The sequence below is a fragment of the Balaenoptera physalus genome (assembly GCF_965194825.1).
Source record: "Balaenoptera physalus genome assembly, chromosome: 11".
In the NCBI taxonomy this organism is placed as follows: domain Eukaryota; kingdom Metazoa; phylum Chordata; class Mammalia; order Artiodactyla; family Balaenopteridae; genus Balaenoptera; species Balaenoptera physalus.
The window spans coordinates 62322461-62344752 of NC_138896.1; the positions used below are offsets into that span (position 1 = coordinate 62322461).

General features: G+C 44.5%; 1 protein-coding gene across 9 annotated transcripts in view; it reads left to right on the forward strand.

Moving 5' to 3' along the window:
• ITGA9 (integrin subunit alpha 9) overlaps nt 1-22292 on the forward strand; it is a 352771-nt gene that overhangs the window by 202895 nt on the left and 127584 nt on the right. For all 9 annotated transcript variants that reach the window (XR_014250773.1, XM_082412752.1, XM_082412753.1 and 6 more), the window contains one exon: nt 18245-18395. Coding sequence is in view for 8 of the 9 variants with exons in the window: in XM_082412752.1 (XP_082268878.1) it covers nt 18245-18395 (151 nt within the window). In the remaining variant the exon portion in view is untranslated. The remainder of the gene's footprint in view (nt 1-18244; nt 18396-22292) is intronic.

The window sequence follows — 22292 nt, forward strand, 5'->3', positions numbered from 1 at the left end:
TTTCCAAAATCTGGGACAAAAAAGTGCAGAAGTTTGTTGATCAGGAGCAGCTAGCTTTTGTAGTGGCTGTTTCTGGAATCTCTGGAAATAGGAATGGTTTTTTTCAAAGGTATGTTCTTGAGAGAAAGGTGAAATGCTCCAGTGAATAGAACCTTTTGAATGAGAGTAGGATTCCTCATCCTCACTCTCCTCTCTCCCTTGCTCTGATGGGGGTTCCCTAGGGAGGCAGTAGGTGTCTCCCCCACATTTCAGGACCACATCAAGGATGAATGGGTGTGTGGGTGGTCCTTCTGTTGGAGTTACCTAGGCGGAGGGTGAGATGTAACCCCCTGGGAAGGTGACCAACAGAGTAAGGCAAACAAAGAGCCATTCACACACTGGAAGAGGTATTGAAGGGTGCAGTACTTTTCCAGAATACTTCTACTCAACTGACAAGAAGTGATACACTGCTGGTGTATTCATTTATATGGCAAATATCGATGGAGCACTTGCCATGGATGTACCAGGCTTGGTGAAAACAAATAGGGACAAACTACTGCACACGATGCTCTTGGTCTAGAAGGGGAAACACACATGAAAACAGTAATTATAATTCACTGTGATCACTATAATCATGGGAACATGAGGGAGTTCCCTGGAAGCACAAGGGAAGAGGCCCACTCTGTCTGAGTTTCAGTCCTCTCCAAAGCATACCTTGAGACAAGGATTAGAGAGTAAATTTGAGAGTGCAGGGAACAAAGGTAGAGGAGTAAAGAAGTTTACATGGAAGCCTGCCTATAGGGTGCACCATACACCTGTGTATCAGTTAGTTATTGCTATGTAACAAATCACCCCAAACTTCATGCCTCGGAAAACCCACCATTTATTCAACTCCAGATTCTGTGGCTCATCTGTTTGGGTCTTCTGGTCTCCTGGGCTCCCTCATGGACCTGCAGCCAACTTCATATTGGCTAGGTGTCTCTGTTTGGGGGTCCAAAATCTAGAACACAGTGCACAAGGCCTCATGAGACCTATTATAGAACTGGTATGTTTTCACTTTTTGCCACATTCTGTTAGCCAAAGCAAAGTCACAGGGCCAGCCAGATTCAAGGGATGGGGAAATAAACTTTGCTTACCGCTGGGAGGAGCTGTGTGTCATAAGACAAAGGATGTGAATAGAGAAAGGCTACCAATCAGCCCATCATACCCCGCTGCTGTAGGGGATACTGGATCTTCATCCTGCAGGGAAACGCTAGGGAACGGTGGGAAGCACACAGCTTAAAATTATTGCCTCTGAGGGGTGAAGGGGCTGGGGTGCTTGTACACCAGCTATGGAGAGTCATTGGTTGAGTACTACTCTGGGTTTGGGTGTGCCCTTCCAGCCTGTGACGAACAGCAGCCGGGTCTGGTTCTGAAGAAAGGTCCTCAGCTACAGAGATTCAGACACTGGCAGCTGGAAGTCAGCAAGATCATTTGAAATAGTCTGAGGAGGGTGGCAAGGGCGTGGACGACGTCTTCTACACCCACTTTCTCAAAGAATCTCAGTTGATGAATTCATTCTGGAATTTCCAGCAGCAGTGTCATACTACCTTTTGACACCGAGGCTTCTTTCCACTAACTTGCGGGGAATGCTTTCTTTCCGCATTTCCAAACCCCTAACATTCTCCATTAGTGTGGTAACTTGATTTCCTCTTGTATGTGTCTGCAACTTACTCCGTTTCCCCTTCTCTCCCGAGCGGCACTGTGTATCACCCTCCTGCTGAAGGGCATTTGGCTGTAGCGAAAACCCATGAGCCAGGTACAGGGCTGGGAGCTTTGTTCCTGTTTTCCTGAGGATAACAGCAATGGCAGGTGAGGGAAGTGTCCACGGCACATCCCAGGCAGAGAGGATCGGGCCTCTGCCCGCTCCATCATCCCAGGAGGGACCTGGGTGGAGCTGGGCCAAGCAACTGTGCTGCTTTGCAGCCCTGGCTCCAGCCCAGCTCCAGGAGGAGCACAGACAGCGACTCCACTGTCCTACACAGTAACTCAGGCGGGGTGGAAAGAAGCCCAGCTTGAAGCTTCTTCATGGTTGGTGGTTCTCACGGATAGCATAGCATTTCAGGTGCAGAACAAGAAGCTGATAGGCAGGGATTTGAGTCACTTTTCTGAGGTCAGAAAGAAAGCTCATTAGCAGTGGCAGGAAAGAAAACCTGCTGGGAGGTTCCTGAGGCCAAGTCCAGTGTTCTAGCCATTAGACCTGTGGCCTCTGTCTTTAAATAGCCTGTTTCTTGCTCCCACTCTGACGCGCTGCTAACTAGTTGGAATGACTTTGGGGAATACCTTCCTATCTCCAGGAGGATCTGATTTGTAGTTTCCTAAAGGGTGGACCAGCCTTGGTGTGAGGCCCCACCACACATGAGCAGCAGAGATCCATCCCAATGAATATTGGGTTTCAGGGACAGCCCTCCCCCTGCTGAGCAGATACTAACCAAGATTTTCCATCTGGATGGTAAGAGGATGGGGAATCTGTAGAGGAGCCTTGAAGACAGAGCTGAGGGGTAACCATGGCAACCATAGAAGAGGCTGGGACGATGCTCACAGCTCCCTCCCCAGCCACCCAGGAAGGCTGGATCTACCTGACAGGTGTACCTAAGAAAATATTATTTGCTAATATTTTCCTTGGCTTCCAAATAGAGCCAACCATCAGAGGTTTTATGCATAAGCATCTTTCCAGCAGTGCCAAAATGATATGGCTGTCGTTTTCCTTCTCACTGGACATTCAACCTAAGAAAAGGATTTACCAAAAGAATGTAGCAAATGGATCCTTCACTTCTCTCAGATCAAGAGCAAACGGGGAGCCACATGCTGTTGGGTTTTTTTTGTTTTGGTTTGTTTTTTTTGCTAAGATTTTTGCAGTTTATTCTGTGTGACTGTGGTGTTGGTCTCTTGCCACAAACGCTAGACTCACCCATCCTGGGGCGACTTAGTTACTGGAAGAAAAGCCAAATTCCAAAGATGCACAGTTGTTTTGTTTTCTGAAGTAAATCTTCCCCCACACATATTTTTCTTGCACATGCCCTCTTATTAGCATCTCTCCCAAATTTGTTTAGAGCCACCTGATATAACCTCAGGCAAATCAGAAAGTGGCCCTGCTTCTCTTGGTAGGTGGAAAACCAAAGACCACTTTGGCTTTCTCCCCAGAGGTCACCGCTCCTCCCCCCAGGGCCAAGGTGACAGGCTTAGGTAGAACATGAGCTGCCCATAAATCACAGCTCATTGCAATTGCCATGAGAGGGAAGGTACTAGGTAAAGAATGTCTAGATTTTATGAGCCTTCCTCCCTGACTCCATTCCAGGTGATCTTGATCCAAAAATGATGAGGCTGGGTGGAGGCTGTTGGTGCCACGCCCAGATAGTTTTATGGTACAGGTGCCCCATTCCCAGCTGCCATTAAGTGTCCCCTGCCAAGGCTCACAGCTGCCCTTCCTCTTATCTTGCCTCATGGAAGTCGCCTTGCCTGAGAGGTTACACCCATCCTGGGCAGCCCTCTCCAATGACTGCTGATTTAAGGTACAAAAAGCCAGCCTCTTGCCTCAAGTGCCAGTAACTCTATGCTGTGTTTTGTGCTCCAGAGCCCCCTGTGAATCAGGCCAAGGCTAGACTCTACCCAAGACCACCTTGGTCTTACTTGCTCAGACTCTTCCCCACTCCAGTCCTGCTTCCCGTGGCATCCCTCACAACCACCCGAATCCTTGCTGCCAGGGAATCCCACCTGAGATGCTGGAGAGCTCACACCTCACCATCTGTTCCTTCTCAGATCTCCTGGCCAGGAAGTCTGAATCTTTTTCAGAACCGTGAGTTTCAAAAGGAAACCAAATTCAATGTATTTATCAGATATAAGTGGGGGAAAACAGTTGCCAGTGGGCTTCTATCTGCCCTCTTGGAATTGGAGGGTTTTTGGATTTTTAAAAACCAGGACTGTGGAGTGATGAGTAGGAGGTCCCTTCAGGGGGTGAGTGGGACTTTGTGTCTTTTAGGATTACTTCTGGTTGCTTCTTCCCCAGGACTTTGTTTTTAAAGAGGACTATCCAGACGCAGGGATAAAAGGAGAGGGGCCCCCTGTGAGATACAGCTTTCACTGCAAAATGTCCTCCATGTGGGAGCCGAGGGCAGATACAGGCCTCAGGGCATAAAAGTCACATGCTGCTCAGGTGAAGTGAGCAGCCTTCCTTGCCAGGAGCTCTGGCTCTTTTTTGAGAATGTTTACTGTGATAATGAGATTTGAACAAGAGGTGAATGCCATTGTTTCAGCCCACAGTTGTGTTTCTTCAAGGGAAAAAAAAGACACATTTTTAAAGTTTTCATATATTTTAAAATTTATTTATTAATTTATTTATTTATGGCTGCGTTGGGTCTTCATTGCTGCACGTGGGCTTTCTCTAGTTGAGGCGAGCGGGGGCTACTCTTCGTTGCGGTGTGCAGGCTTCTCATTGCAGTGGCTTCTCTTGTTGAGGAGCACGGGCTCTAGGCACGTGGGCTTCAGTAGTTGTGGCACAGGAGCTTAGTTGCTCCACGGCATGTGGGATCTTCCCAGACCAGGGATCAAACCCGCGTCCCCTGCATTGGCAGGCGGATTCTTAACCGCTGCGCCACCAGGGAAATCCCAAGTTTTCATATTTTTTTTCTGGAAGAAAATTGTTCTTTGTGTGGGAGAACACAATTCATTTAACCTCCTGAGCCAAGAAGGAGAAAATTCTCATTTACGCACCTCTCTCCAGCTTCCCCAGGTTCGTCGATTTTAAAGATGGTTCATGGTTAGACCTGGAAGAGTAGGATTGAGATGAAGGAAACCAACAGCAGTTACAAATCTCTTATTCTACACCTTTCAGAAATGCACGTCTTCCTTTTCCTCCTGGTGTCGGAGGCTAAGCATGCTGTCCATCCCTCCCTTCACCTGGCCTCTCATCGTCATTGGTGACTCATCAGCACTGAGTTAGTCCGTCGCTCTCACCTGCCATAGGACACAGGTTCCTAACCTGAGGATATGGGTTCATATCCTTTTGGTGGTCTGCACTTTGAATTCATGGGGTCTGTGAATTTAGATAGGAAAACAATCACAGCTTTATTTTCACTAACTTCAAAGTAAAATTTAGCATCGTAGTCAATTGCCGATGTAGACGGCAAAACAGAGTAACATTAGCAGGACCTGTGACTGTCACACATAGAAATCACTGATATTTTCACATCAAGTTACAATGTTGCACGTATTTCAAAATATCATTCACATTCATCTCTACTTCAAAGTTAGGTAGCTATGTGATCTACCGCCGAACCTTATTATTCAGTGTTATTTTAAAAACCCATATTCATAAACCACATATTTTTAAACATAGTTATCACTGTATTTTTGTATAGCTGGTTTCTTTATAACTCTATTTTTCATTTTATGCATTTAAAAACATTTTGAAAAGGGGTCCATTCACTTCACTAGACTGCCAAGAGTATCTGGTGACAAAAACAGGTTAAAAAACCCTGTTCTAGAAGTTTTCCCTGATTTGGGGAAAAGATACATGTTGGAGAGACAAACATTTTGCTCTGCTTACCGGAATAGACAAAAGATTTTTATTATAATATCCAGAACTGAGACTTTATTATAAGGCTGGTGTCATATTATTATACATTTTTCTCTTTTTTTAACGTGGGATCAAACTTAGAAGCCGCTGGAGGAAGTGTTTCCCTGACCCTGTAGCTCCCAGCGTCTGTGATCGCTGGTGATGAAGTAAACATTCATTCCTTGTTTGGGTTTGTTAAAGACACGGGTAACTGTCTATCACAGCTTTGATGAGCTCAAGAAAACCAACGCCTCAGGCCCAAAGCAGAGAAACTGGGCATCATGGTGAACGTGGCAGCCACTTTGTGCACAATTGGGCACATATGTGGTTGTTTGAAGTGCTGCATCTGGAGTGTCTATTCTTGTTTCTACCTTTGGGGACCCAGGTGGGAAGAGCCACTTTCCTCTGGCTCCTATGACTGCTCACCTCACAGAAAGAAGGTTCCAAATCAGGGAGGCTTGTAATTTCAATACACTTTATTGTCTGTGACCATTTACATCCCCCATTTGGTTCTTGAGCTAGAAACAGGGAAAAATGATGGCCATGATAGAGTTATTGTGGAGGGACCACGGTGGCCCTGCCGACTTGGGCTCTCTTGAGTTGTCTGGCCTGCCAGCGTCATGAAATGCAGGTTCGCTTCTTGCGTTTTAAATGCATTGTGGCCGAGTTTAACGGGCGGTGTGTGTGGTGCAGGGTGGCACTGGGCCGCTGCTGATCAGGTCATCCATCGCTGCACACCATCCCCGTCATGACATCAGACCTCTGGGCAGCCCGCAAATTTGGGGAATTCCTCTGCCCCCCAAAGTACTCTTTGTCTTTAATCCAGTTGTTACAGTGAGTGAACCTGATTTGTTCCAGATGTTGTAAGATTTAGTGATTCCGGAAACTACTCCTCAAGTCGAGGCTGATGAGGATTTGAATTCCTCTGTTCGCTGGAAACCAGCAGTTCTTTTCACAGTTAAGCAGATGGGGCAGGAGGAGGGAGCCTAAGCTTCTTGGAGGGGCAGGGAGGGCCCTCGGGCTTCTCATGTCTGCCTTGTTAGAAAGAAGGTAGCCTTTGAAGCAAATACTGATTCTATAACTAAATGAGTTATTAAATGAACCAGAGCTGGGACCACATTGATGCTAGCAAAATCAGTGAGAATATAGACATGTTATTTTTTTTTTAAGTAACACATATTTACATGAACGATCTGAATGTTGCTAAGGAAACCACTATTTTAGTTCAGATCACCTTAGTAAATACTTTTCTCTTACTTTATGAGCATAAAACCACCCAAAGGGGGTACGTATGAGGGAGATAGAGGTGTTTCTGTTTTCACATAAGTGGTTTTCAAAGCAGAAATTCACTCCCAGGAATCATTTCCCTGACCCGCTGTAAACTTTAGTTGACATGCCTTACAGAGGTGCCCCGTGATCTCTGTCTGGAGTTAATAGCCATGTGGGTCTGTTTTGCATGATTAGAAGGGATTTATAAAGCATGGCAAGATGTGAAGCACATCTCAAACTCTATGTATAATAGCCCACTGTTGGAGAAGGTTGAAACCTACACCCATACAGATAGCAAATTCTGTTTAACAGAGTATTATTGGTTTATGCAGTTTTTGAGGATGTAAACAATATGAATATTAAAGCTCCTTAAAGGTATGGATTTAAAACAAAAGCAGAAATTAATTAATGTAGATTGTTGCTGTTTAGATTTTTTTTTAAGTGTATTTGAAAGTAGACAAATGCCCATATAGATGCTGATGGGGGTCTGGGACAACCTGTGTAAGTGACCCAAGGTTTCAGCTGCAGCCCAGCCAGGTGACTGGGGTGTGTATCCAGGGAAACCAAAGTCAGGAGGAGAAGCTGAGTGGTGACAGAGCTATGTGGGTTGGACACACCTGAGAAGCAGGTGGGTCCCTGACCTGGCACTGAGTTTTGAACAAAGCAAAATAGGTTGCAGGGTATAAAATGAGGGGATCCTGAGCTGGTTGGTATTAGGATCTCAAATGGGTTAGAGCAGATGATTGTGGGGTGAGGCTGTAAACCACAGGAAGTTTCCCCTGGCCTGGGCTTATGTGGGGCCAGCTGTAGGATAACCACAGGACAAGATGAATAGTTGGGCAAAAGTAACAGCTCCTACCATTCTAGAGTATATTAAAATATAAAACAAGATTAGATTTGATTTCTTAAATCTATTCAAAAGTGTACATTTTAGGTACAGTATCTTTTTTGGGCATTTCTTGGTGATTCTTTTGACCAAAAAAAATGTTTTTACAAAAAAAAAAGTGATATCTTTTTTGGTGGTCTTAGTTAATAAAATAAATTCCTAAATGTTTGCCACAATAGCTAGAATCTTCAAAATCAGGAAACTTTAATGACTTTTCATGGCAGTGAAAATTGGTATTTGGATTCTATATACTTTGATGTTTCAGTGAGTTCTATAGGAATAGGCAGTAAAACTAATTAAACTAAGTAACTAACTAACAAAGTAAAACTAACTAAAATGAGCCAGCAATACAAAAACAGTTCCCATCCCTGTAGAAAGGAGGAACTTTGGAGCTTACACTGGAACATCCCGTGGGGACTGAATCCTTTGTAGTCCCTTGCTGGGACTCAAGGTTTCCTTGTCCAGAGTTCCATCACATGAAAATTGGGGAAAGGATAGCTTCCCTAACTTATTGCAAGCTGAGAGTAAGGGACTAAGAATCTAAAAACGTAGTGCATTTATCTGTTCCCCAGCTTTCTTTGCTCTGTTCATAGGAGCCTGACTCTGAAAAACTACATTTCCCAGGCTCCTTTGCCAACAGGCTTCCTGTTAAGTTTGGCCAATGAGAGCACTGTTGAGAGGTTGAAGGGAGGGAGAAGGAGAAGAGTCAAGGTATTTCTCCCCAACCTCACCCACTTCATGCAGCATCTCTGGTAATAGCTACATCCCCTCTGTGGTCTCAGCCTCTTCTTGGCAGTCCCAGCTCTGGTCACAACCTCCTCCCTCAGTCCCTCCAGCTTCATGGATAATAGTTACTTCTAATCTCTGGTTTTCCTCATCTCCCCTTGTTTTCTCTTTTGGCTCTTCTAGCACCTTTGTTCCTAGTTCCCCGTTTTAATCTCTTCCAGTGAACTACCTGGCATGGACTCTGTTTTCCTAGCTGCACCCTGACTGATACAGTGTGTTTGAATCCTGGCACTGCCACTAGGTAAACTGGTACTACCACTAATTACCCAATAAGTTCCTAAGTCACTTATATCACTTTGTACTCAATGTCTTTGCAAAATAGGGAGGAGATTGCTCTGTAATCAATTCTGAAGTCCTTTTCAGCTTTAAAAGACCATGAGTCTCTAAACTTTGATCTTATAAAAATGTGTGTATCACTCCACGTCTGACTCGGAGATGTTTTTTATCATTTACTCCCCAGGACATGGCTTAGCCTCCATAATACTCTATGTGTACAGAATATGGTGAAGGCATTCCCAGTGGCTTCTTACCTCTAAAGGCTGATGTTGGCAGCTTTTTCCTTTGGAGACATAGAAATGTTGGGATTTTGAGAATGAGTTTTTATACAGTTTTGTATAGATTGCTAAGGAGTTGCCTGTGTCACAGAGGAGAGGCCTCCAGTCTGGCTCTTTGAATGCAAGTGCTTCTGTAATGAAGAATCTCAGGGGCTTTGAAGCAACTCTCAAATGCAGCAGTAGGCTTGACTGTAAAAACTCTCATCCTGTAGAGGTGAACAGAGGCTGAAGACCAATCACTATAATGACATTCTAGGACAAAGTGGTGTCAACACTTGCGCCTTGGAGGTATTGACAGCTGCCTTCCTGGGTTGGGAAGCCAAGGACAGCCCCTTACAGAGTGCCTGCCCTGCAAAAATGGGTTCAGAAATTTGTGCTTGCTGACATCTGTGTCTTCTCGAATTGGTCCCTAGTCATTCTCCCCAAAGTGAATTGCACTGGGGAAGCTCAGAAATATATACTCCTCAGATTCAGCAAGGGTGGTGTGCTATGTGACTTACCTTAAGGTGCACTGGTTTAGGGCAGGGACAATATTAAAAATAGTTAACAACCTGCACAGCAGGCATACCTACCTGTTAGAAGCAGTCGCCAGGCATAGACAACCAGAACAGCGCCCCTGGTGCAACCCACTGGCGGTCAGCCCTGGGTTAGGGGTGTGTTCAGTCACCCATACCTATGTTTCCTGGAACCATGGGAAGAAACGGAGACTATGGCATCTGAGGTGGATCCTTGTGACAGTGGCATGAGAAGGAAAGTGAACAGGATGTGGATCACAAGGAGTGGAGTGGGGTTTCTCCAAGGCCTGGAGCCCCTTTCAGATGGTCAGAGATAACAGGATTAGCTGATCTGACCTGCCAGAAACAGGCCTTATTCACCAGGTCATAAAGCTGGCATAGGGCCCCACCACAGGCACTGTCAACGCTGTCAAATCCCTTTACCCTTATGTGGTGGCCTGGCGTCCGGCTCCCAGAACTGCATCTCTCTGCCTACTCTACCCACCGGGTAGCAGACCAGGTAGCAGGCCAGAGGTGCTGGGAATAGGTGCTCTCCCTTTCCCACATCATCCTTCAACCAGTGACTGGAGTCGGCACATAAATTCTTCCTTCATTGCACAGATGCGACAACTCAGGACATTCCTTATGGCCTAGATCTGCGTGGTTTACCTCCTTTTCCCACCACATCACATGTAACCAATGAGGTTCCCCTGCCCAGTGTACAACTTGGGGCATCACATTTTGGTAAAAGTCAAAATTATCTTCTGGGGCAGGAAAGTACATATGTGGGACACCTTGTCTTTTTTTTTTTAAATTTTACAATATTCATTACAGCATTTTATAAGCAAGTGAATTTCAGGAGCTAAATATTATCAATTTTGTGTCTTTAAATACTCAATTTTATTTTTACCCCAGTTTATTTTCCCTAGACCTCTACTTTGCAAGTAACATGAGCAAATCTGTGCCATTGAAAATTAATTACAGACAACCATATTATATGTTAAAAGTACAATACGTAGAATTTGCTGAGAATCTAGAACAGTGCTGACCAATAGGCTTTAAACTTTTTAAACTTTCTGGTAGCCACATTGAAAAATTAAAGTGGAACTAGTGTGACAAATTTTATTTAGTGTATCAAAAATCATTTAAACATGTAATTAATACTAAAGCAGTGATTGAGATTTTTAAATCCTTTTTTGTTTTATTGCACTAAGTCCTCGAAATCTAGTGTGTATTTTACACTAATACAGACCTGCCTCCTTTCCAGTGCTCAAAAGGCACATGTGACCAGTGGCTACCATATCTGACAGCACAGGTCTACAACATACTGTGTTGTCTCACTTAGTAGATGAGAGAGCTGGGGTAATTATACACCAGTTCCCATCAGTCATTGTTTGAGGGCTGCTACAGGGAATGTCAGGGGCTTAATTCTTAGGCATTTAGCTGGCCTGCAGCAAAAGGTCCTCCGGCAAAAGATGGGGATGCTGGCAGATGGAACTGCAGCCTTGGAGGCTGTAGTGATAAGACGCCCAGGGGCAGGAGCAGAACCACCCATACATAGCCTACTATGTTTTGCAATACCTTCACTTTGGTGCCTTATTATTTATTAACAGATTATTTGCAACACACCTGGCATTGGTGACTCAAGATAACTGTTAAGTTTACTGGCCTAGAGGATAAACTCAGCACTTCAACCTTCAAGGTCCATGGGAATCTGGACACAGCCTACATATTCTATCAATATTGTCCTCCTACACATGTTATTGCTAAGAATGTCCTTTTCCTGCCTCTTTCCATGTTATTTCTGAGTCACTTCCATCCCTTTATCTTTTGTTTACTTTTTTTTCTGCCTGGAATGTCCTTCCTATTTGTCTGTCCCCCCATTTGCTCCTCATCCTTTAAAATGTGCTCATTTTCTACATCTCTTAGGGAACTTCTTACAGCAACGTCAGTCTACAGTGATTTCTTTGCTCTGGATTTCTCTTGCCTCTTATACTGCACCTGTTCTTTTGGCATGACTTGTCTTATCAGCTTCATGGTGCATCTCCTTCACATAATAATCAATTTATTTGGTGCCTTGTGCTCATATTCCTCATAGGAAGACATCCGATGAACAACCGTGGTTTTATGTGGTTTTATTCATGTTTGTAATTTTAAGCACTAATAGTTGAAAAGCTCTGATAGTTGTCAACAAAGTGCCAAGAGGGAGATTGTCCAACAGAGCTGCTGAAGGCATCTGGAGTCATCCTGAATGCCTCCACCAATTTCAAGGAAAATTGTCAAGAGGAGAAATAAGCACTCACAATAGCTTTTGTAAAGAGATGACACCAGCAAGTATTCTAAATATTCTAAATGGTAAGAAGGCAACTACGATTTCATTTCTCATCCTATACCCAAATAAGTTTTATGTAACTTTTATACCGTTTAGTTGTATTTTTATGTACTAGAGGAGCAATGGGCACACAGGGAGAATCGCTGGCCCAGGAGTTAGGAGGGCTGCCTGGCTTTGCCAGTATCTGCTGTGTGGCCTCAGGGAAGTGGTTAATTCTGGCCTTTATCTGCAAAATGATGACTCAAATGAGTCCCCATCCAGCTGTCAAATTCCATTTCTGATTTTATGATGTCCGCTCATTTTTAAGACTAGGAATTGTTTATGATTTTAAATTGCAGTGGCTGTAATTTATGTCACTGCTTTTATGGCACATTGTTGAAGATATCTGTGATTTGTTGGATGCTGAATCCTTACTCAGGAACGCGGCCCCCGATTTTGACATTTCTCCTATGGGAGAACATGTTCTGCTTCACAATGTCCTTTTAATATGATTTCCATGAATGGAGAAACTGGTGGGTGTGGGTGTGGACAATCGATCTTAGCCAAATTTTTGTTGAGAGGGCTATCATTCCATTAATTGTAGGATTCACGGTTCACTTCCTTGATAATACTTTGCGTAATATCCCCGATGGCCCTCCCCTAACCCCACTGTCCCTGCAGAATCCCTTCTTTGTCCTCTCGTCGCATACAGGGTCTCGTAAGGGTCTCATAAGGATGTTTCCTTATCCCTAAGGGTCAGCACGTAGCACATATTGACATTAACTTATGTCACACATGTTTGTTTCCTCCACTAGACTGTGAATTCCTTGAGGGCTGGAACCTGTATCCTTGGTGCCTAAATTGAGAAGGTAGTTTTAAAAAGTGATGGATGGATAAATTATTAGAAAGAGGAAGCGAGGGAGGATGGAAGGAGGAAGGCAGGAAAGGAAGAGTAGGTGGATTTGGCTGCCCTGTAGTATTATCCTAGTTGTCATTATCAAATATAGTTGTGGTTCATAAATATAATGTCAATCTTAATGCCAGTATAACAGGAAGTTTTGTGAACTCAAATACAGTTGACTAGAATGTGCTTGACTAACCCCTGTCTTAGCATCCTTTACTCAGGCTAAATTTAAACTAGCAACAAAAGAAAATAAAAGTATTATATTCTATAAAAGATAGTTTATAACCACAAGTTATTTAAATAAGGTCATTGTTTATATCTTTAAGACTTAAGGAAGGTCTAAAATGATCTAATAGAAAATTATTAAACACCAATTTAGCTGCTTTAGTTTCTTTCCTTAGCATCTTCACCAAAAAATTATGTGCATAAATCTGTTTCTGTGATGGTAGAAAAGGAAGAATTTGCTTTAGTGACCCTTAATGGTTCAGCATAGGATGATTTGGTATGGAAATGTATTGCATTTACCCAATAAGGAACTTTGAATGGTATGTGTTTTTAATGTACAGTAATGAGTGAGGTCAAAGTACAGTTTCTACAGTGATCCTCAGGTACCACACGGCCACCAAGACGCCCGTAGCAGCATCTGACATTTGGAGTATTGAATGAATTGGCGCTAAACTTCAATATAAACCCAACATGTTCACAAACAGCTGCTGTAAGATGTATTAGGACAGTTATATTTATTATTTTTGATAAAACATGAGCAAGATGTTTCCAGCAGGCTGTATGTGTGCTGTAAGATAAACTTTATAGAAACTGTACAGTTTGTACCTTATGTTAGTGACTAATCATGCTTTTCATATAAAAGTACACCAGAGTCATTGGTGTACATAGAAATCTGACCCACTTAAAAGACTGCAAAATCAAATTAGAATTAATGGGAAAATTTCTCAGGGACTAAAATGCCTTGAAAATTAGAAAGATTGTTCTTCAGTAAATCAGAAAGCACCTGTGAAATGTTTGGCACAAAAACACTGTGCCTCATTGTTTTATTCTTTTAGCAGTCCCGTCCGAGAGGTTGGTCTTCACGGAATCCTGTTTTTTTCAGATGTCATTAAATGACATTTCTTGCCAAAGCCCTTCCTGGCTGAGCTGGAGATTATATAAGAGTTGTAGCTCAGACAGCCTTCATGATGAAGGAAGTTTGGCACCAGCTCCAGCTCAGCACCTCCATGGCCCGGTGACCTTGATCAGAGGGGGCTCCCCTGTGGGGGGCTCAGCATCTTCACCTGTAAATGTGAAGGTTGAACTCATGATCTGTTGTGGGGAGGTCATGCATGCCATTCATTCATTCAGCAAGGGTTTGTTGAGCACCTACTATGTGCCAGGCACCATTCTATCTCTGAGGGTTCAGTGATGAGCAAAACCAGACAGAAGTCCCTGCCCCCTGGTGCCTAGATCCTAGTGGGGAGAGAGATCATCCTTAATCAAACAGCCACACAAATAAATGTGTCATGACAACCTTGGGAAATGCCATGAAGGGCTGGTGGAGCCCCGGGGCTGAAGAAGCTCATAATAGGGAGATTTATTTCACCCAGACGGGAGACCAGAAAGGGCATCCTAAGGGTGTGACAGGCAAGGGGCTGGAGAACGCAGGCAACGGTGGAGAGGGACGGGCTTTGAAGGTACAGTAGGCACTGAGTTCTAAGCTCAGCAACTTGGCCACCTTATCTCCCTGCATCTCGATTTCCTCATCTCTAAAAATACAGCTGACGTCAAGAACCTTTCATGCTGTCATGCTGTTGCAGGTTTCAGGACAACTTGTTTGAAAGTACCCAGCACCAGGCAAACTACATTGCATTTCATTTCTAAGAATAGCTTTGGAAGCAGAGATGTACTGTTTTGTACGTGGATTTTTAGATGTGAAGAAAGTGTGAAAACAGCTTTGAGGCTTCTTTTGTTAAAACGTCTGAGTTTGCTTTCAGCCCTGGAAGGTCCCTGGCTTCCCTTAATCATAGAGCCATGTTTGCCTTACTTGACTTTGAAAACCTGGGAGTGACCTTGCTGCCTGATTAAGTGACAGAGGCTTTAGGGGCTGGCAGAAGGTTAGACATCCCTGGCCTGATCCCTTGCCATTTACACACAAGGGAAGGACGCTGATCACATGAATGACAAAACTGGAGTGAGCAGGCAGCCCCTGCCCCATGGTCCTGGGCTTTTCTGTCTTGTCTCTCTGCTTAATATTTCATTTGGAAACTATGGATACTTTCTGAGGCTACTTGTGGGTGCTTAGGCAATTCCTTCTTGAGATAACGCAAAGCTAATGCTCTCTCATAACTCTTCAAGGCCTGAGGATTACTTCTTTAATCTTACAAAAGCAAACAGGAGGACAGAAATAACCCATCAATTGTTTAAAATGAAAATGGCCAACAATAATAAATAATTGCCACAATAGCTTGAGGTCAGGGTCTTCATTTACTGGAGGCCATTCAAGAATTTGAAACTTTTCTCCAAGTTAATTTTTCACATCTTGTTTGGATCCTCAGAGCTCTTGCTTCCAAAGACAAGGCCATCAGATCTCTCATTGCACGTTATTCTTGTTGACGTGCCAGGCATGCAGGAAAGTGAGGTCCTCTCTTCATGGATGGGTAATGATGATCCCCTCCCCCACAAAAATGCATATTTCAAAGTTTTATAGCCTACTGAGATTTTGGAGAGTTCTCTTCTCTTTCATGCTGTATTAATGGTTGCAAACAACAATAAACATGTGCTTGTTAATTTAAGTGGAAAAGGAATTTATTGGAAGGATATGGGTTGGTTCAGAGCCTAGGCAGGAGGGAGAGGCAAGGCTTAGCCCAGGATGCCAACCCTGGGCTCTCAACTCCTCTGCAACCACCTCAGATGATCTCAGAGGGCCCTGGTGTCATTGGGCAGCCCTCAAAATTCGTGGCCGCAGTTGGCAGCATCCACCCCCCACACTGAGGCCACTTGACCACCCTTAGATCACGTGACTGCACTTAGTTAAGTGCCCACACTTGAATGACCAAGAGGAGGGCAGAGGGAGGGTCTGCCCCTTTTCCGCTGATAGTTCTTCCACCTCTCTTGAGATTCCCCCCAAACAAAAACGTGTCAGGATGCTGAGTGGCCAAAAGTAACAACTGTCCATTACTCAAACCCTCATATGCTTGATCACATCTGCCACTAACTGGCTGGCCAGTCAAAGATCGGCCTCCAGTGTGAATTTATTTTGTCCAAAACTCACATTATCTAATAATCCTCAGCCTCATGTGCATCTTCATCCTTGTCATCATCCTCACCACCATCATCCTCATCCCGTTGATGGTCCATTCACTCCCCCGCTCTCCTGGGCTGACATTTCCCTCCATCTCCTCACCCTTCAAACATTCCCCTCTCCCCCCTCCCTTCCCAGTCTTTAACGCTGCTTCTATGTCACTGCAAAGTGGAAGCAGTCACAGGGGAACTTTCATTTGTTCCTACCACCCTTCTACTGATGCATCTGGGCCATGCGCTCCACTTTCTCACTTCGTACCAGCTGAGGCCAGCCCCTCCGTTTGTTCACCAGGCCATCCAGCAACTGTGCCCTGTCATGTCTTTATTAATTGTCCCCTGTCTAGTAGATCCTTCCTGTGATCATGTAAATATGCCATGATAATTCCCATCTGAAAAGAAAAAAACAATTCACTTGAGCCCACTTCCCCCACCAGCTGTCAATCCTATTTCTCTGCTTTCCTTTATAGAAAAATTCCTCCAAAGAGTCAGCTGTGCTTACTGTTTCCATTTCTTCTCCTCCTACCTCTCTCAGACCAACTCCGATCATCCCTGTCACTGCACTTCAGCAGTTCTTATCAAGATCACCAATGGCCTCCAGATGGCTAATTCCAGTGGCCAGTTCTAATTCCTCATGTTAGATTGCCACATTTGACGAAACTGATTACTCCTTTCTTGAAGCATGTGGCTGCTTGGAGACTGTCTCTCTTGGTTTTCCTCTCATCTCCTTAGCCACTCTTTTTCAGTCTCCTTTGCTGGCTCCTCGTCATCTTTAGCTCCTAAACATGAGACCCCCTTCTCTAGTTACATGCATTCCCTACTGATCATTTCTAGTCCACCCAAATGCATATCTCCAACCCTGACCCCTCCTTCCACCTCTAGACCCTTACATTCAACTATCTCAGCATCTCTTCTTAAAAATCCAATAGGCATTTGGATTTTCTCTGCTGACCTTCTATACCCATGGTCTTTCCCATCTCAATAAGTGACCCCTCTTCCCTTCAGGTTGTTAAATCTGAAATCCTTGCAGCCTATGCAAGAAAGAGAGGAAAGAGAGGAGTCCATGACTCCTCTCTTTCCCTAACACCCTTCATCCAATCCATAAGCAAAATCTGTTGGCACAACCTTTGAGACATCCAGAATATGACCTCAGCTTCCACCGCTGTGGTCTAGGCTGCCATCTTCTTACACCTGAATTATTACAAGAACCTTCAAACCAGGCTCTCTCCTTCCCCCCACCAACCACTCACTCCAGACTGTTCACATCACATCCAGTGAGCCTTTAAACATTGAAGTCAGGTCACACCATGCCCTGCTCAGAGACCTGCAGGAGCTCCTGTCTCAGAGGCAAACCATGGGCCTAGGGATGGCCCACAATGCATGGTCTGCCCACCCCCACTCCCTTCAACTCTAAGCCCATTTCCTTCCACTCTGCCCCTCACTCACTCCTCTCCAGCCACACGGGTCTACTTGCTGCCCTTGAATACACCAGACACAACTTTTCCTTTGCTAGTTCCCAGATATCTGGGTATCTTGCTCTCTTTCTTTCTTCTGATTTCTACTGAGAGGTCACCTCATCAGTGAAGCTTCCCTGACCAGCCTATTTAAAATTGCACCCCACTCTCCCTCCAACTCTGGTGTCCTCTATCCTTCTTACCTTTTGTAAGTTTTCTCCGTTGCTCTTATCACAATCTGACCTGTATGTTTGCTTCTTTGTGTATATGTTTTTTGTCTCCTTGAAGCTACAGGAAGGCAAGAACTCTCTTTTGTTCACTGCTTTCTCTAGCACATAGAGTAGTGATTGGCATGTAGTAGGTGCTCAGAAATATTTGAATGAATTACTATATGACCAAATTCCATGTATAGGTTATTAAATGTCTTATAATTTTCCAAGTTGGATGCACTAAATTTCACATGAGCCACAGGACAGCTTAGTGAGTTAGGCAACACAGGACCATAGAACTCCCCGTGCTTAGATGATGAAGCTGAGGCCCATGGGGGCTGACTGAGTGCCCCGAGATGCATGGCTAGTTACTGGGCTTCCTGGGACTTGTGGTTCTGATCCCAGTAGAGTTTCTGCCCCCACTCTCAGCTATCCCCTGATGCCTCATGTTATATCAGTGAAAGCTTCAGAAAGCTTTCAGTGAAAACTTTTCATTGCTGTTCATTTTTCCTTGCAGTGTTGATGACAGAACCCCGTATCTAGCTCTGGGGGCTGTGAAGAATATCTCCCTAAACATCTCCATCTCCAACCTCGGGGACGATGCCTATGATGCCAACGTGTCCTTCAACGTTTCCCGGGAGCTCTTCTTCATCAACATGTGGCAGAAGGTAAGAAGGACCCACATCTAGTGCATTTGCTGACTTTCATCGTACCTTGGAATATGCAGTGATTCTGCAGAGATTATTCCTTTATGTGGAGGATCGTTTGGAATTATTATAATTTTTTCCTCCTGAACTTAGAAAGCATTGTTGGTAAAGCCAAAGAAGAAACCTTAAATACCCACGGTGCATCAGAGCCGTATCCGTATCTCACACTGTTTCCCATCCCTTCTCTCTTGTGAAACCCTCTCTGCACAATTTTATGTCTGGCCCCTTCTCTGAGATGATACAGTCATCATCTGCGGCACACGCATGTTCTGGAGTATTCCCACTGTAGGTCAGTAGTTGTTGTGAAAAACCAGATAGGAAATGAGAACAGATCACTGCTTATCATGCGCGTTATCACCAATGATGCCCTTGATGTTTTCCATTCGAGGGTCATGAACATCTGCCTCTGCTTTGGCATATTGATTTAGTCCTGAGATATTTTAGTGAATTGAGGAAATTAAATTATTTCCATGAATTGAGTGAGTTTTAAAGAGAGACTTAATTTATTTGCATGATTGATGTTTAAATAGCATGACTCAGAAAGGAAAAAGGAGCTGGGTTTCTCTCTGGTCCCATAATCCCCCTCAGTGAACCACTTTGGGGAAGAAAGAGTAATGGGTCTCAACCGTAGGAGGCAGGAGGAATGAGTGGACTCGGATAGACCATCTTCTACCTGGTGGTTGTCTGACTGTGGGCAGCTGTTCCAATGGGAAGTTTTGCAGCTTTTCAAAGTGTTCACAGATTTGAACTGCAGCGCCTTGATGTCTGTGTAAAAATGGAGCCAGAATCCCTTTCCAAGGGAAACCTTGGCCCTGCCCACAGGTGAGCGCTTGGTGTGCCTTCGGGCGGTGGGCAGCCTCTGTCCAGGCACAGGTCCTGCTAGGCTCAGTTGTTTGGACAGGACTGTGCCAACCCTGCCCGGCTTAGGGGGCAGCTGGGGCATATGGAGACATCCTGAAAGGTGCTTCAAGAACGTCCCAAGAGGTCATCTCAGACTCCCTGATGCTCCGTAGCTTCTGGAGCTCCAGGGTAAGGGAGGCCACAGAGGCACTGAATGCAAGAAGGACATACTTTCCAGCCACTTCTACACCCCCAAAATTGTCCCTGATTTAAGCCCAGTCCAGAGGGAGCCAAGAATCTTTGGGGTTCTATTACCTGGCTGTGCACTGAATCTCTTTTACAGAATGTCATGTGCTGTGATGGGTCTTCTTGTGGGGCGTAGGAGGGTGGATGGGGGGAGAGGGGTTCACTCAGGGACCAGACCTGTGGAACTCACCTTTATGGTAACTAAGAGGATGTGGCTGGTGACTGGGTCATCACATTGAATGTATTCCTGTCACTCAGGACCCATGGGAGAACTTCCTCTCTGTCTCAGAATTAGGAATAACTTTGCTTTTCCAGAGCATTTTGGCTTGTTCATATCTGTGGACACAGTCATCCTTATAATGAACTAAGCTTCGTTGTCTCTGTTGTCTGCTAGGAAGCTCAGAGCTTGCCCCACTCTGTTAGTACATAGGACTTGGTGGTATAATTTATAAACTAAGTAGCCTCCTGCATCTTGCTTTACTTCCCTTCACCATGTTTTTCTTTTTGGCTTGGAGACTGTATAATATTCTATCATAGGATATAGTATGGATTGCCTATGAATTCCTACTATTGGATATTTAGATTATTTCCAATTTTATTCTCTTTTAAATAATATTATGATGAATATCTTCTACAGAGATTAGTATGAGCAAATGGTTATATCCTTAATCTTATAATTATTTGGGGAATGGGAGGTAGCATTTATTGACCATGTGTTACACACCACGGATTTTACATACATTTTCCCATTCCCTCCTTACTGCATGTGATCCAGGTGCACCTGATTTATTGGAGGAATGTTCTCAGGAGAAAAGAAGTGAGGGAAGCAGGTTGGGGCAGAAAGGGCTGAGTAAGGGTGTAAAATCCAGCCTTGGTCTGGGTTGTGGGGTGGAAAGAGGTGAGGGAATGTCCTAGAATATAAATCACTCAGCAGAATTGTCCCCCCTTGAAGTGGAAGGGGAGCACCATTTCCACCCTGTCATCATCATTGACCACTGGGGGCGGTGGTGAGTAGCCTCCCCAACATCCTGGATAAGGGGACTCTGGTCAGTCAAGGACGATGCACCTGAGAAGGACACAGATGTGTCACTGGCTACTGTAACTGATCATGGAGCCAATGAGAGCACATTTTTATCTCTTTGGCATTGAGTCCCAGCAACCTTTAAAACCTTTGGCACAGGGGACACTAGGTTTCAATTTGGCAGAAAGTTGACAGGGTATCAGGGGCCCTTCAGGATGTGGTGGGCATTAGTCCAGTAAAGGTGGCAGGGCACAGAGACATTATATCATGCAGCTGCTGCAGAGGCAGGACTGGCTAGAAAAGCAGATGGGTGAGATGGCCCTCAGTGTAGCAGGAGAAGGAATAATAGAGAAAAAAATTCCCTTCCTGTGACTACAACCACAACTGCAAAGTTAAGCAACTGGGGAATATAAATGGCATCACTCAGCTCAGAGCAAGATTTTAATGGCACGCAGGTGGGTAATGAGGGAGACAGGAGAGGGCCCACCCACCATGATCCACCTACCAGAACCAACATGGGCCCTACAAAAAGGTTCTAGCACATTAAGTAAGAAAAGTATACCTCCAGATACAGAGGGAAAGCATACCTTTTAAAAGACTATTAATAGAAAACAAAAGTAAATTTTACTGAGCATCTGCTTTTGTTTTTAGTAAAATTCAAGAAAAAAATGAACCCAGCAAATGATCAGATAGTAGAACAACAGACTGAGAAGAAAGGGGAATGGGCTGAGAGAAGCAAAAATAAAGGTTTTGAGTGGGATAAGGAAATATTATAATGAAACCAAGAAGACAATGAGAGAATCAAAATATGTGTTATGGGGACTTCCCTGGCGGTCCAGTGGTTAAGACTCCATGCTTCCACTGCAGGGGGCCTGGGTTAGATCCCTGGTTGGGGAACTAAGATCTTGCATGCCGCACAGCATGGCCAAAAAGAAAAAAAATATGTGTTATGATCAGGAAAGAGCAGAATTGGCAGTACGGGAAGTTGATTCATTGTTGCAGAGGGTGTATTTGAGGAGGTCTCTGATAATTCAGAGAAAAAGGACAGAGCAGTGGAGAAGGATGGCAGTGAAGACTAGGTATGGAAGGTGGAGGCTGGAGAATCAGCAAATAGAAACAGTTCCAGAATCACTGGAATAGAAGACATGAGTAGATAGCAAAGAAGGATCTCCATTTTCTTGGATGGGTGCTGCAGACATTAGGCAAAAGTGTTAAGAACAGTTTAATGTTTACACATAGCCTCATGACATTTCTAATTTTACAGGTATAAAAATGATACTACTCGTACCTAACAGAAAACAAAGAAAGCCATTTTCTACAGATTTCTGTAACATTAATAGCAATAATTAGAAATTATTGTTCCATGGTGAAGTAAGAATTCTATACCCAACCAACTTGCCCTCCATGGTAAAGGCAAAATAAAGATATCCTGGAATATATAAGAATTTGTAAAGTCTACTAACTCTCCTGTTTTGGATTCCCCCCAAAGCAGACCTAGACACACTGATGGTGGTGTAGGTAGTTTAGAGAGTGGTCTCCGGGGGTGGGGGTGGGGCATGGTGTGGGAGTGGTGAGTTTTGATGGGAAGGGACGAGAGACCGGAGAGTGTACACGGAGGGGCAGGTGGTGCTGTGGGCAGTTCGGGCTCCATCCCGCTGCAGACCCTCTGAGAGACAGAGTCTAGAACACCCCTCAGACTCACTGCTCTGCAGGGTAAGGAAGCTGCTGGAGGGTTTATCCACCAACTCCTG